At 36.2% G+C, this 14,933-nt stretch overlaps 2 protein-coding genes across 2 annotated transcripts; both read right to left on the minus strand.

Annotated features, from left to right (window-relative positions):
* Positions 1–140: 140 nt before the first annotated feature.
* Positions 141–3,393, minus strand: Paip2 (polyA-binding protein interacting protein 2). The gene is made up of 4 exons (XM_002056169.4): positions 3,179–3,393; positions 887–1,037; positions 718–818; positions 141–647 (listed from the first exon to the last, which is right to left on the minus strand). Exons 2-4 carry the CDS (start codon positions 1,028–1,030, stop codon positions 518–520), a joined length of 375 nt encoding a protein of 124 aa, XP_002056205.1. The 5' UTR covers positions 1,031–1,037; positions 3,179–3,393; the 3' UTR covers positions 141–517.
* Positions 3,394–3,936: 543 nt separating this feature from the next.
* On the minus strand, positions 3,937–7,183 carry LOC6632410 (sialin). The gene is made up of 7 exons (XM_002056170.4): positions 6,640–7,183; positions 6,352–6,585; positions 5,475–5,768; positions 5,266–5,415; positions 5,019–5,151; positions 4,368–4,612; positions 3,937–4,308 (listed from the first exon to the last, which is right to left on the minus strand). The coding sequence occupies exons 1-7, from the start codon at positions 6,934–6,936 to the stop codon at positions 4,135–4,137; spliced, it is 1,527 nt and encodes a 508-aa protein (XP_002056206.1). The 5' UTR covers positions 6,937–7,183; the 3' UTR covers positions 3,937–4,134.
* Positions 7,184–14,933: the final 7,750 nt, after the last annotated feature.

A 14,933-nucleotide genomic window follows, 5' to 3' on the forward strand; every position in this document is an offset into this window, starting at 1 on the left:
CGACACGTCTATAATTGGCTCGAGATAGCAAACATTTTCTTCTTGTTAAACGCGAAATTTGATGCTCGTAGTATTCTAAGTTAACGGGCTTTACTCCATTTTTACTTGTTTATGTATATATATTGTATTTTTTTTTCTGATTCTTTTTCATTTTTGTTGTTTTTTTTTTTTTTTTGGTTGTATGAATTTAAGTTTTTTTTTTGTTTATGGTATTCGTTTGCATTTCGGTTGAGTTGATTAATGTACATATCATAACGTGTGTGTGTATGTGCGCGTAGATTTCTTCAATATTGTTTTATATATTCTTTTTTACTTTTTGACATGTTGCCTGTTTGAAAAATGGCTTGATTTTTTTTTGTTTTTTTTTTTGGTAAGACATGGGAGGTGAATATCATATATAAACGTTTATCAAGGTATTGCATGGGATTTTGGAATATCCTCGGTATGTCACTTTTCAGACACTTATCTGAAAGCGCTGATGTGTGAGGTTATATAGTTCAGACTATTGGGGCCGGGCTTACGAGGCTATAAAATCCATTTGATGGCAGAGTGGTACAAATTCGTCAGCCATAGGATTTAGTACAGATTTCTCAACATTACATTGACTCTTTGGTAGCGCAGATAGGGCTGTATTTTGTTCTTCCGTTCTGCAAATAGAGGAAATAGCGTTTATTTTCAATTATCTAATGTATTCATTTTTATCGCCTTTTTTCATACTTTGCCTTTTCCCATTCATTGATTTGCTCTTCAAGCTCATCCTCGATCATGGCCTCAAAGCACTCTTGCATAATTTCCTCTTCCTCCAGACGTTGCAATTCCTGCCGATGCCATAGGAATTTATCAATACTCCAACTTTACTATATTGTCTAAGTTTTGTAAGACTTACGTTCTTGTCGAATTCCTCCTCGTTCTCCATCCACATATATTCTGAGAAATCTGGCTCATCGTCAAAGTCAGACAGTGATTCGTCGTCGTCCACCACGTAAACTATTTGATCCGTCCAATCAACAGATGGTACTTTTAACAACATGGTAGTGCTGCAAAGAGAATCAAGAATTATTGCTCTTGAAAGACAGTAAAAGCGCGGATCAAGTTCTCGACTACGGGGTACCCTGAACTTATAATAATTAAAATATCGGAGAGTAGTAAAGATTGACGGATTGCTAGAGATTTTGAGAGAGTGATGTAAAGAGGGCGATACTGGGACTACAGATGTAAACTAAGAGCTCTACAATTGAACCGAAAAGAGAAGGAGTCAAATATATTATAGGAAAAATGAAAATCATGAAAATCGCATAGAAAGGCCGTTTTTCGTTCATTTTAAGTGACGGGAAAAATTGAATTGAATTTTTATTATCAGCGTTTATTTTTGTATATAATCACAATGTAGCCAACTCGGTCAGAAATATACATATGTATATACATACGACGTACATACACATCCTACTGCTTGCTTTTACATTTGCTTTTTGGTCTTTTACGCACCTGTGCTTATATATTTACAGTAGCGGCAAAAATAATAGCTCAACCTCCATATGGAATCTATTCAAAAAGATTAAGTAACTTTTGAAAACGTTTCTAGTATTTTAAAAAAACAACAAGAATTATTACTTGTTAAACTGCAACTGTCTATATACATACATATGTATATGTATATAAGATAATGTACCTTGCATGCATGTATGTATGATGACCGTGTGTATGTACGCTTGTTTTGTACCGGCAAGAAGCTGTTGCGTCGTTCTTCTCGAAACCGGTTTGACACATTTAACAATCGTTCAGTTTAGATAAACAAAAGAAAAAACCGCAACACTTAAGCGAATTTAAATACAAATGCATGTATGTGCCTAACATATTTATGTTTGTATATATAAAAACGCAACAAGTAAACGAACATTTTCTCTTTTCTTTTTGCGCAATTTTTTCGTTTATGTGAGCGAAGTAGGTTTTTTTGCGCTGTGGGGTCGTCGCAATGCATAAAATATTTTTAAAATAAAACAGAATGACTAAGCACAAGTGAAGAAAAGCACGCACACAACGCACCAAAGGCAATTGTTTATAAACAACTGGTATACATGTACATATGTATAACACATATACACATGTATTTTTGATAAGCGGTATCAAAGTATTATTGAGTGGTATTTGTGTGTATATCAGCATAATATATTTAATGGTTTATTTGTACGCCGTTATCACCTGTTTGGGACGTGAACACAAACAACTAACAAAAAAAAAGAAAACTAAAAATAAATTTGACTATGACGTCGTCTTGAATTTATGCAAAACGCAATAAGACAACAAATACATACATGTATGTATGTACATTTATACGGATCGGCTCGGACATCGCGTTGCTTTATTCATGGGTGTAGTTCGTTTTTTTTTTAAAGCGCCAAACAAATAGCTCGCTGTGTGCGAGAGTGCGAGAGACAATGTACATATGTGTGAACGTGCGGCCCCGCACATAAGCACAAGCACAACACACATATGCACGCTCACACATACATATGCAAGTGTTGCTTTTGCTACAGTTGCCATATTGCGAAAAAATTAAAATGTATTTGCTTCATGAACTCAACAGACACATGCATGCATATATGTATATGGCTTGTGGGCATATAATTTTAAACGATCACTTTTTATATACTAAATACATATGCATACACACACACACACACACACACGCACTCATACACACGACTGAATGAACCTCCCTCAACTCGGCGCAAGCAGTTAAAACAACACGGTACACTCAAGGTAACAAGTGTTTCGAAGAGCTTAAAACATTCGACAAAAGAATTAATATTCATGCTTTATTTTCTTTTTGTTTGTAATTACGTCGCCAACAAAAATCTGGTTATAAACAATAGCACGTAGCATAAAATACTCTACCCAGGGTCTAAATCTAAATGGCAGCCTAACCGGGCAAACGTCATCGCACGACGGCGTCGACATTTTAGCGTTTATTGATTTGTCAAGAAGCATTCAGTTTGAGGAAATGCTAAAAAGCCCGCAATTACAAATCAGGAAACGTTTAGCTGCACCACCTGCCTTATGTTTCCGCCTTTCGATGCACGCAAAACAGTGTATTTATAAAAATTAACTAAATAGTTAAAGCAACTGATGGTTGTTGCTTTTTTTTGGGCGCAAGAGTTGATTCATTTTTTGTACTCACTTTGCAATTTTACTTGAAGAGCTGCCAAATTGAAGTCTATGTTCTGTTTGTTGATCTTCCACTGAGAATTTTGTATTGCAAAAGTATAAAGGGAGACACTGACAATTTATTGTTGCATCCAGATAGAAAACACGCAAATTTTTCTATTGCGAAACCAATTCAAATGCTGTGTGCGGAAACACGTCCATGAACGTCAAGCAAACGAATCGAAAATGATTTATAAAACAAAAACTGACAGACGATTAATTTTGTACAGCTGTTTGGATTTAGTCGACTACATCGATAGTTATTTTAGCAACACTTTATAGAATCGATATGTCGTGAGCTTATGGTTATCTGTCAAATGTTGCCTGGTTAATCGATTTTTTTTGACTCACAATACAAAGCGCGCAATTCAAATAATTTTGCGTATACAAATGAAAGAGAAGGTTCAGCGAAAAAAAAGTAATATTGTAGTAAAATCCTTATAAATTATTTTGTAAATATTTCCTTGGATTGTTTGGCTAAACACTTAGAAGGGATCGAAAAAAAATATAACTGCAATCAATATAAGACTCTTAATACCTCTAATTAAATATGTTCAAAGATATATATTTACATACTGCAGGCGTCCAGGTACATTCAGTAATGGGGGTTATTCCACATGATATACTGCTGATACTATCAGAAAGCTTTAAGGACTTTCACAATTTTTATCAGATATTCTTTTTTTAAACATAACAACAAAAGTAATTTACAATTATTGATCCGAGGTTATTGTTGTTTTTTATACTGACGCGCACAACGCTTTTTATTCTATTTTAAGGTAAAATTTGTAGTGACAAAAATAAAATGTGAAAAAGAGAAAGTTAAGCACAAGGACCAAATTGAATTGTAAATATACGCTAAAAACACAAAACAATGGACGGATTAAAAAATATGTACAATAAATTATTGATTATGTCTGGGGGATATTTCTAATTTGGCGTTTCTCGAGTAGAATTGTTGGCATTTGTTGGAGATGTCGAAGTCTGGCTACGAGGATCCCATGGCTGTAACGCTGTGCTACTGAAAAGGCCAAACACAATTATAGCCAGTGCATTAAAAAGGATCAGCGTTAGTAAGACATAATTCCACTCGGACTTGATACCCTGAAAAATATTTATAAAATATCACTATGGGATTAAATGTCTATGTGGTAGGGACTTACGGTATGCACAAATTTGGCTATGACATGGGGAGCCACAAATCCGGACATGTGGCCAAGGCAGTTGGCCAGACCTGAGATCAGACCAGCAAAAGAAGGCGCAAAGTACAATAATGTAGGCCAGTAGCCGCCACTAAAGCCCATATCCGTGGTAGATCCCAACAGCACAAAGATAAGAAAAACGAGTGTCTTTTGCTCACAGCTCGCAATTATAATGATACCAATTAAAATTATTGTTACACCGGAACCTATTTTGATAAAAGAAAATATGGCAACGGTTACAAATCGAAAGATATTTAAATAATTTATACCCAAGAAGCTACTCGTAACATTTGGTGTATCTAGATCTTATAATTATAAGAGAGATTTACGAGATTTGCCCAAAAAAAAAAACAGGATTTCGATATTGGCTTTCATCGATCAATTGGAAACGGGGTAAATTATCAAAAACATTCAAAATTTCATACGGGCGGACGGACATGGCTCGATCGAGTTGACTATTGATTCTGATCAGGAATATATATACGTTATATGGAGCCGGAGATGCTTCTGTCTGTTACATACATTTGCAAAAATACATTATACCCGTTATACATATTTTTAATTAATAATTTGACCAAAGCATCAATCAAATTCTGCTTGTTATATGCTTACAGACAGTGTATAAAACTCGACGCAGGCAGCTGAGATTGGCAAACAATCGTCTCTCTAAATAAGAACAACTGAAAACGCATATTACTTTCGAAAGCAGGGAGCCGATAAAAGGTGCCGAAGATAGTAGTCCAATCTGTAAGTAAGATAAGTATCAAAAGGTTTAAGTTACAGATGCTTAAAGTGAACCTAAAGTTTAATTTGTGAGTAAAGTTGTGTAGCTTTTGAGCCTTAGATTCTTATTACTCACCTCCCTCAGATTGAACTGCATGGCCTCACGCATGAATCGTGGCATTACTAGCGATAATACCAGAAAGGTGTAATTGTGGAAGACATGGGTAAGAACAAAAGCATAGACAGGCAAAGAGGTCAACAGCGAACGCCAGGGTATGCGTAAATGCTGCAAGAAAACAGATAATATAGGTCAATCGTTCAATCAGTCAATCATCAACTACTCACCTGTGGCTTTTGCGCAAACTGCTGCAAATACTCACGCTCTTCAGCTGTCAGCCGTGGATGCTGTTCCAAGCTATTATAAATAAGCCAATTACAACTAAGGCCATACAGCATGGAGACACTGCCAAGCACATAGAATGGTACTGTCCAGCCAAAATCGCTAAGGTAACTGGCCAGCGGGTATATGCCAATTGAGCCCACAATCAGGCCGCTATAGGCGAAGGAGAGCATCGAGGTGCGCTCCGTGGGATGTGCCCAGGTAACGAACAGCTGATACAAAGGCGGCGTGCCACAGCCCTACGATGTTGGATATAAAGCAATGCATATGTATTAGTGGATGTTAAGGCAAGTATGCGTGTGTTGCGCTCAAGAGCTTTAAGCTTTCGAAGCTTTGTCGTGCGTGTGCCCTGTGCATGATGAAAGCTTAACAAATAGAAGAAAGAAACTTCAAATTAAAGACGCCACACTTCCACCTTGATCGCTTTTTCAAAAAGAATTAATGAATTAAATTTGAAACATCGCCCCATTTGATAATAGTTTTAGCCCGAATCACCCGGATGGATGGATTTTGTGAAAATTGTGAAACATTTCAATTGTATCTTTTTTCCCAAAAATTCTTTAAAATCGAGCTTGAGCCCGAAACTTCGCACGAAAGGCTTGTCCATTGCGAGAAAGTACAGAACACGTCTCAAATCTTTTTTTATAAAAATCTTTGAAAATTAATTAGAGTCGAATCGGCTGGTTACGAAAACGTGTTGTTTGTTATTTGGTCTTCCAGAAATTTTCTACAGATGCAAGTGCAATACTTCAAAGTTTCCTAGCTCTAATCAATCAGTCGATCAATCAGGACGCACATTTTTATATAGTATTTATGGCTTACCGCAAAAATGCCGGAAAGTACCAAAGTAGTGACAGCAGCGGCATAGCTATAATAAGCCATCGAGGGTAGCACAATGTATGCCAAGGCTTGCAGCGTCAGCGAGTTAATAAACAGCATTTTGCCACCAAAGCGATCGGTTAGATGTCCAGCCAGTGGCAGGGCAATAACGTAGCCATAGTAAAATACGCCGGGAAATGTAAGCGCCTGGCTGCGGCTCCAGGGTAGATCGCCCGACTGGAAATCGAACAAGTGTCAGAGTTACGACAATCAAATGCCAGCCAAACTTGCCTGGACGACATCGTAACTGTGTTGCTGCCACACGCCGCTGCCACAGTTGGGCGTGACAGTAATATTGTCCAACTTATGGGAAGCAGCAGCCTGAAGCAGTGCATCCTCCGGATGCGCCTTCACCATGCGTAATATGATCAGGCCAAGCATATTGCGCATGCCCATGTGCAGGACATTGGTGAGAAAGGCGCACAGCGTGTAGGTGAGACGCACCGAGCCCAAGAGGCGACACCGTGCACCGGCCGGGCCCGGCTCCAAGCTGCCCACATTGGGCAGATTCCATGATTTTTGCACCATTTAAGCGTGAAATTTGTTAAGCATTTAATACTGAAACGGAACCGAGAGACGAACGTTGCTCTACGAATTGCAACAACTAACTGAAGGGCGGCCCACATGTGAGAAATGCATAATAATTTGCAATTTGTCACGATTTCTCTACTCGTTAATCAGAGCTCAAGCGCTCGACTCTCCGCTTATCTTTATAAAATATGCAACGGTTTTGCCAAAACGATGAAAACAACAAAACAAAAGACACTCAGATAGGTGAATTATTTGACGGAAAAGATTAGAAAAATAAGATCAGAATCTATCAATCTCAGCTGATATCCAGAAGCTTTCAAACTGTGTTCCGCGTTAATCGCGCTCTCACTCTCTCGCTCTCGCTCTAGCTCTCGCTAAGTTTGCTTCTAAAGTAGTTAAAAAATAGTTATTAATACTTAATAACAGTTGGGCTAAAAGTTATGCTCAATTTAAGAGCTTAGAGTGCAATATTTATGTACGATTCTATAACATTTCGTTCGGTTCTATAACATTTTAAAGCATTCCAGTTCCGTATTTATATTATTGTCATAAAAAGATTTGGAGCTCTCCTTAACAATATATTTGTCATACTCTGACAAAAAGGTATTCCGGTTTTGTGACAATGTATGTAAGAAAAAGGAGAAGCGTTCTTCAATCTAATAAGCATATTTTGGTAAATAATAAAAGCTAGAGTCACTAACCTTGACATATAGCTTCTAAAATAGAATATATATATGCATTTGATGTTGGAAAAAGAGGGCTCAGGGTATCCCCTAGTCGGGAGCTCCCGACTAGAACCTCTTACTTGTTTGTATATGTATAGGAAGTTAAAATATATTGAATAGCAGCTTGGAGCTAGGTTACTAGAGTACTAGACCTTAGTACTCCCCTTAATTTCTGCTCTCTGTGCTTAATTATTATTCTTTGATAATATATATGATCCATGTCTAATCAGAGTGGTAAAATATAATTTCATGGCTCATTCACGCTAGGCTTTGCTCTTATATACAATCGGGTGTTCATATTTTATAAGGCTCGGTGGATATATTATGCATATTTTTGGTGGCGTTTTGCCAATCATAATTAGTCATGACCGGGCTTAATTACGTGGCAGCTGGACGGAGCAATGTACGAGAAGCCACACGCTAAGCGTTAAACATCTTGACATTTGCAAATCCAGCAAGGCGGCAATTAGTATTTAAACCAAGCTCGGCAAGAAAAATTTCCATTTGGCCAATTATTAAAGTTGCTTTTAATACCCTGTGTACACTGTAAAAGGAAGTATCCTGTTTGTCTATAACTGAAGAAGTTGAGTTAAATTTTAAAGGTTGCAAAGCTTGTCTGTATTGAAAAGCTTGTCTCAAGATCGAGACAGTAATGGATAATATTCTTTCTATAGAAATATCGCCTTTTACATCTGCATAAACCGGTAAATGTATATACATAAGCCCAATTCTTTTGGGCTTTAAATAAGCCTTGGAAATTTCAGGAGGTTTGAATTGTAAACATCTAACTTCATCAAGTTACCATTATCACAAATAATGTGGTTCCATGGAAAGAAGAGGCAAATTCGTAAATGAGAAAGCGAGAATGTTTGTTAGAACGGCTTGCGCTGGCTGCAAAGTATCTTCTAGTCGGTTATGCCCGTCAAGATCAGTCTTACTTGTAATATTCTGAACCCATTAAAAATGTGATAAAGGGTATAATGGGTTTGTGTAATAGGCAGAAGGTGGCATATCCGACCCTCTATTCTTGATCAGGACGACTATCTGGATCGATTTGTGTTTGAAATATATATTCCCCAATAACATACGCAAAATAGGTTTATTTCATTTTTTGTAGACATTTTATGTTATTTTCAAAACATCGATAAAAATCAATTTTAAGACTTAAGCTTATATACACAAATTTTTATGTATAAGCTCTCACATAATGTACAAAGATTTAGATGATTTTCTCCCCAAAATACCCTCAAAAAATTTGGAACATTTTTTTGTATATTTGATGAAGAGTGAATAAAAACATAAGTTATTTTACATGAAATGGATGACTTCAGTTGCATTTCGATATTATATTTTATGATTTGAAGAATTATAAACGTGGTCCAATATATTATATAGACTGAAGTGTGCAGGTGATTTTGTAGTCGAGCACACTGAACTACAATGTTCTTGTTATTGTTTTTCTTTTAGTTTAGATTGCACACCTCAATGTTTTGCCAATTAAGTTAAATGAAAAATGGTCAAATGGGAAAACACTGCAGCGTGGCTTTTCACGTTACGATTTGTGCTGCCCGCGGTTCGGCTCAGGCGCGTTTGAGAATGCGTGGGAGGGGATGGGACAAGGAAATGGGGGGCAGTCACTTGGCCCAAAGTCCTCCAGCAGTGCAATTGGCTTTTAGCTTTGTGGCTTCTGGCCTCTACCCCGTTCTGCACTCGTTTGTGTGCGTGTGCTGTGACCGCATTTATATTTCAGCGTATATGGTTATCTGTTTTGCTGCATCGCTAATAGGACTTTGAATGTGGTATATTGTGCGCGGTGCATTGGATTCTATTTTTGCTGTTGGTGCACTTTGTTGTTGCAATTGTTCGTTGTAGTCGTTACACTATATTTCGATTAAAATTTTGCATTTTTTATAATGTGGGCTATAACTGTGCACTCATTTAGAATGCACATGTGCTTGGCCTGACTAACAGACGCTATAGCACACACACACACACACACTCACACACACAAACACACACACACACATACACACACACATGTATATGTGTACATGTGGTCTTTTGGGTGAGAAACAAAAAAATGTATGTGCATATTATAAAATAATATTTTCGTTTGATAAATAATCTTAAAAGTAAATGTAATATGATGTACAAGTTGGATAGATGAATATAAGTTTAAAAAATTGTATAAATTTGGCAGCATCAATTTCCTCTCTATTAGGCGGATCCCTCTGTAGCGGACAATAATTTTCGCAGTGTTAACTGTCCAAGAGTTTACTGTACATGTGGCTAGACATATGCATGATAAATACATGCATTCATACAAACATGCTTAGATGCTTATTTATAGACATGTAAAAATACATACATTCATGGAAGAATTCATAAGTATGTAACACACATACATACACACATAATCACATACATACATGCATGCCGGCACACATGCGCACGTACATACATGCATGCATGGATACATGCATATGTGTATGCATACATGCATATGTACATGCATGCATGCATACATACATACAAAGACGCATGCATACATATGTACGTATATGTATTTATTCACTGACTTTTTGATTGATTTTTTGTTGATAGAATATATGTCGCATATGTCGCTCTGTAAAGGCCCAATGTTGCCTTTGTTGTCCTTGTTGTTGCCACTGTGAAGCGCATATGCTTCCATTTGCCTCTCCTGGGTGTTGCACTGTTTGCATTTGCATAGGCAATGGAGCTGCCATCTCGCGTGTCTTTTGGCCAGCCAAAAAACGTTATGTCTTTTTGGCCTAAAAATAGCTTCAGGCTCGCATGGTAGCAGGCATTTGGCAGCGGACTTAAGTTGGGCTTGGCATTTTGGAAAGGTGGGAAATGCCAAACGAATGTGTGCCTTATAAAAATATTTGAGCCTAAAATAGTATGAAAAATTAACACACATACCGCATAACGACGCAAGCAAACAAATGTGAAATATGTTGGTCGTTCTCAGTACAGAAAATTATTTTATATTTATTTTATTTTTATTTCGACTCTGTTGTTGGCCTTGGTATGATCTCTTGACTGCATCTGGCACACTTTGCCACGTGTTGTGAAAATATATAAATAAATTTTTTATAGTAAAAAAATAATTTTTTTTTAGTTCTAAATGACTAAGCCCGATGCTTATGACGGTTAGTCTATAAGAAGTGACATATAAATTTACCAAAAATTATTATTATGTTTTTTTTTTCATCAAGGAACATTTTTGTACGTTTATAAACATAAATATGCACATTATCCTTATTATTTATTCACATATATTTATTTATTCTACTTTTTATACGAGTTAAACTTAGTGCGATACATTTGTAGTTTAGAAGTTATTCACGGATTTTGGAGGTATAAGATAAACCCGTCAGCATAAGTTTTAATAGAGATACACTCGACTTGTATTTTTTATGGATTAAATTCAACAGAAGCTAAAAAAAGGCTTAATGATCAAAATCAACCTTCTGATTACAAATTAGGGTTATCAGAGAAGAATATAACTAATGTCGTTTTAAATTAACATTTAACATTTTCTCTCTCAAAAAATATTCTAAAGAATAAAAATATAAGGCTATCTTCTTCTTATACAACATAAGTTAAGGTTCATTTAGTGAATTATGCAAAGCCTGTGTACTTTCATTAATCAACTACTTATTCAGTTCTGTTTCGCTGCATGAAAGGAGCCGACAAGAAAACGTTACACACACACACACACACACACACACATACACGTACACACATACCCTTACACAGCAAATAAAGACTCCGACTCTGTTGGCCAACAAAATTAGCTAGTCATGCCAGTTGCTTGTATTACTTAGTATTAGTGTGTGATAATGTGGCCAACGCAGACAAATTTATTTCGTGCTGGCTCTCTGTAACCAGCGCGAGTTTCCGTTGCCTCTTGCGGCATTTTCTGTAGACCATTTTCAACTCTATGTATTATTTTCCGTTTTTTTCATTTTCTTTTGGATTTGTTGCATAGTTTCGTTACAATTTTTGGGGGCGGTAATGCGGGGTGTTGAGACGGACATCATCAAATACTGTCGCTTACATATGCATGTCTGTCGCTTCGGCGGGTCACTTGACCCAAATTTTGTTGTAGATATTTTAATTGACGTTTGATTGGCTCAGGAAGAGTATTATGTGTTGTACTTAATTTTGATGAGTTGTTCAAAGCAAAAGCATACTTGGCATAAAGTTAGACCTGCCAGAACAAATTTCATAATTATTGTAATTATCATTTTACCATATCTATGGCCACTTGCAGCTGTTTGGTATCAATTACGTATTTGTGATTCGTAAACTGCTAACTGCAAGGATAATTTTATGAGCCATGTAATAGTAGTTGCCGCGCACTTTCACACCTATAGCTTGCACAAAGACACACACACTCGAACACAAAATTGTTGCTTTTTAGTACAAAAACAAAAACCCTTCAATTGTAGACGAAGAAACTAAGAGCTCCATTCGTGTGCCACTTTTCTTATGCTCTCGCTCCCACACACATTCGCTCTATTTCCCACAGGCGTGCTCGCTCTCTCTCTCTCTCTCTTCCTCTCTCTCTCTCTCTCTTAGAGTCAGGTGTGTCGCATGCAGTTGAGGCACAAAACACACGAAGACGCAAACAGTTGCGCGTACGAGCTTCAAACGTAAGGATCGAAAGCAACTGTCGCGCGTGTTACCAGCTATTAAATTTAACGGTCTGCGCGCAAAAGTATGCAACAGAAAATGTTGTTCGAATTCAGTTAAAAATTGATCTGTGTGTAGCAAGCCGAAAGTTAAAGAAGCATGCAAATGCTAACTAACAAAAGCAAATGAATAAGCCAACATAACTGTCAAAATACATAAGTCTAAAATACATCAAGATATATTATATATATATATACATATATAGCATACAATTTTGGTGCTGTCATTGCACGCGTTATTTTGTGTTGATAATTACAAGTTTTTTGGAAAATTTAATGAATATTGATTGAATAAAAATATGTCGTAAGTGGAATAAAAATGTGTGTTACAATAAAAAATATAAGGGTCGTGGAGGTCATTATACGCGGCCCGCCGTTGCTCAGCGCATTCCAATTCATTATTACCGCAAACAAAAACAACAACAACAAAGCCCCAAAATACTTTAACTGTCCTACATATGAACTTTATGTATGTGTGTGCGTGTGTGTTTTGTATGCATGACACGCACACATGCGACAAACAAACACAACACAAGCACACAAGCACACTTCAACTTCAGCCTAGACACACATTAATAAAAGCTTATTTAGTACATAATTAACTTAATCATATTTATAATAAAAATATATATGTATTATGAGGGACTATTAATTTAATAAATATATAGGTTTCTAGAGCCTGTAAACATTAAAAATGGTTAAAAATCGGTAGAATATTTATCGAGCCTGTTATTTGTTAATAACATTTAAACTGGTTTTCTTTATATATATAAAAATTCAGTTATCTATTGTACAATTTAAACTATCTATGTATATTTATATCAACACTTGCAAAACATTTTCAAAAGAATCACTTCGAAGTCAGAATTTCAATTAACCCGAATCTTAAACTAAGCCAAAAAATAAAAAACTTATAAAATAATAAACTTATAAAGGATACTGAATCGAACTTGCTCAAGCTAATATGTAGAAAAAATGTAAATAGTTTCAATGCAACAGAAAATTATTTATTAAAAAAACTAGCTATGTCAATAAAATTTCGAAAATATACTACAGACCAGGGCTCTATCCAAATCATGTGTTCGATATCGCGAACCAAAATAAAGCCGAAGCACCTACCTTTTGTGTGTGTTGTTGCCCTAGATTATACACATACTTAAATTCTAGGGTATGCATGTGCATCTGAGCATTTAATTAGGTATAAGCTCTAATAGATTTATACGCATTGGCAGCATATTCCCAGCAACAGCTGATGACCTGCTTGTCGTAGATGTGGACTTGCACTTTAATTCATAATTATACATACATATGCATGTATGCTTGTGTGTGTGCGTGTGTGTGTGTGTGTGTGTTTGCGTGCTCGTATTGGACTGTATATAGCTGACAGGGACTCTCCTTGCTTGCACTGTCGCTAGCATTTTATTTTCATCGCGTGCGTGGCAAAACATTTTTACAGCCACAAAATGTCATTTTACGTTGTACGAAACTGAAAATTAGAAATGGGACAACAGACTTTTGAGGCTGAAACAAGGAAGGCAGAAAACAAACCAACAAACAAGCACAAACAAATGGGCGCGGTCCAATAAAGCTTTTCAGTTGTTCCACATTTAACTCTGTTTAAGTTAACTTTGTTTTATTTATTTAATTTATTTAATTTTTTATGTGCATACATATTATTTCTTGGAAAATATTAAGCACATACGATTCGGGGGAACTAGGGCAGGAGCATGCTGACAGAATCTCGAGCTTGAATTCAAATATATGCATAGAAAAAACTTTCAAAACGAATATATAACAAATTATAAGAGAAATTCTCAAGGATCATTTAATCAATTACCAGAGCATATATAAGTTCCGTTGTGGGCAGGCTCTACACCAAGCCGCAGCAAGAGCTGTCACCTCTTCTGGAATCAATATTTGTTTTATTTTTTTGTAAATTTTCTTTTTAGTTAAGTATAACACATGGCATTATAGATAGTACATAATAAATAATAGTTAAAAAAGGTACTTCTATGGTAAATGTATTATCAAGGGCCACATCGCATTGCTATAATTCTATTCATTGCAATTGCAATTAAAAAGGTCTGTCGTATTATTTTTATAGGAATCGATTTTGGGTTTCCTCAATTTGTTAGCATGTGGCTAACAAATAATATGACATTTGCACATAATCAAATAAATGTACATTTACATATATATTATGGTAGCGGATATTGCCAGGCCTTGCGCGTGGCAAGTTTTGTGCTTCAAATTTAAGATATAACTTTTAAAACCATTTTCCGCCTCTTGACAATTAAAATCTACTCGTACAATCTTGAGCTCAACCTCTAAGGTTATACTTTACATAAATAATTAAAACAATTAAGAGGCTTTAGTCGGGAACTCTCGAAAAGGGAATATCCTGAAACCTCTTTACTAACTCCAAATGCAGCTCGTTCGGATTTAGGATTTCGTTAAATATAATCGATTGGTTGGAAACGGAGAAAGTTATCGACTAGGAGGAGGACCCACATTTCACATTTCAAGTCTCCAGAACAGACATACGGAC

The sequence above is a fragment of the Drosophila virilis genome, chromosome 2 (genome assembly GCF_030788295.1).
Source record: "Drosophila virilis strain 15010-1051.87 chromosome 2, Dvir_AGI_RSII-ME, whole genome shotgun sequence".
NCBI lineage: Eukaryota > Metazoa > Arthropoda > Insecta > Diptera > Drosophilidae > Drosophila > Drosophila virilis.